Source organism: Perkinsus marinus (assembly GCF_000006405.1).
Source record: "Perkinsus marinus ATCC 50983 genomic scaffold scf_1104296943656, whole genome shotgun sequence".
Lineage (NCBI taxonomy): Eukaryota > Perkinsozoa > Perkinsida > Perkinsidae > Perkinsus > Perkinsus marinus.
In genome coordinates this window covers 1-1,076 of record NW_003211733.1, presented here as the reverse complement: position 1 = coordinate 1,076, position 1,076 = coordinate 1, and the positions used below count along the sequence as shown (strand labels likewise).

The 1,076-nt window shown below is 48.0% G+C and overlaps 1 protein-coding gene and 1 non-coding gene across 2 annotated transcripts; one reads left to right on the top strand and one right to left on the bottom strand.

Annotated features, from left to right (window-relative positions):
• Positions 1-147: 147 nt before the first annotated feature.
• On the top strand, positions 148-960 carry Pmar_PMAR021274 (serine/threonine-protein phosphatase 2A 56 kDa regulatory subunit epsilon isoform, putative; the record flags this gene model as incomplete). Its single annotated transcript, XM_002781048.1, has 4 exons — positions 148-304; positions 398-482; positions 732-823; positions 874-960. Coding segments are annotated over 4 exons (421 nt in total), but the record flags the coding sequence as incomplete, so codon positions are not given.
• On the bottom strand, positions 613-684 carry Pmar_PMAR021273. The gene has a single exon. It is a non-coding gene; the product is annotated as a tRNA-Ala (tRNA).
• Positions 961-1,076: the final 116 nt, after the last annotated feature.

Below are 1,076 nucleotides of genomic sequence, written 5' to 3'. Positions count from 1 at the left end.
CATCAGATGCTCGACAAGCTGGCCGAGGATCCTCCTGTGAGGGGAATCCCCTATAGCGATGACATGGATAGTCCTTTTGCGGGATTGCCATCACTACAAGGTAGCAGCACGTTATTGAGCCTTTTCCCGCTCAGAGGCTGCTCTCAGAGACGCCTTTCGCGGATCAACAGTTGGTGCTTCGGTTGAAGCTCCGTGCTTGCTGTGTCGTTTTCTACTTTGGTGATGGAAACCCTCGCCTCCGAGACAAAAGAAGAGATTTCCAAGAGAAGTTGGCCAAGCGTCAAGCGCTCCTGGATATTCTAGCGTAGGCGTAGGGTGGCGACCTCTTCCACGACGTAGCGTCTGTTTCCGTGTCAACAGCCACTGTGTAGTAAGGGTTCACATCTTCGCTCTGAAGGTATATAAATCAAGCATGGAATTACTACGATGACCAAGTAGCGGCAGATATTGTGGCAATGACTGCGGCTAACATATTCCGCACGGTAGTAGGGGAGTGGTGGTATGTCTGTGTGATACTGAGACGTTGGCGGCATGGCGGATTACTAGAAGGATTTAGAAGGAAAAGGAGGCTATTGAGCTTGTTTGTAACACGATTATCATAACGAAAATTTTTGGATGTGCCGGGAATTGAACCCGGGGCCTTCTGCATGCGAAGCAGACGTGATACCGCTACACCACACACCCTGTGTTTTATTCACCGTTTGACGGGTCTCATCCCTATGCCTTATCAGTTACCCCCTCGGGTTAAAAACCCAATGGCACTCTTCGATTTGGAGGAGGAAGAGGCAGTCCTTGACCAATCTTGGCCGCATTTGCAGACGGTGTGAGTGCCGCTCAAGCGTTTCCAGTCTCCACTTATATCCATGCAATTAGGTATGAGATTTTCTTCCGGTTCATTGTGTGTCCGATAGTTGAGCCTCGGTCGTTGAAGAAACATATAGATAACAAGTTCATATCGAGGTAGTAGTAGTAGTAGTAGTAGTAGTAGTAGTAGTAGTAGTAGTAGTAGTAGTAGTAGTAAAAGCGAAGCGAAGCTTCCGATCAATACCGGCATTCAGCAGATTTCTATTGACTTT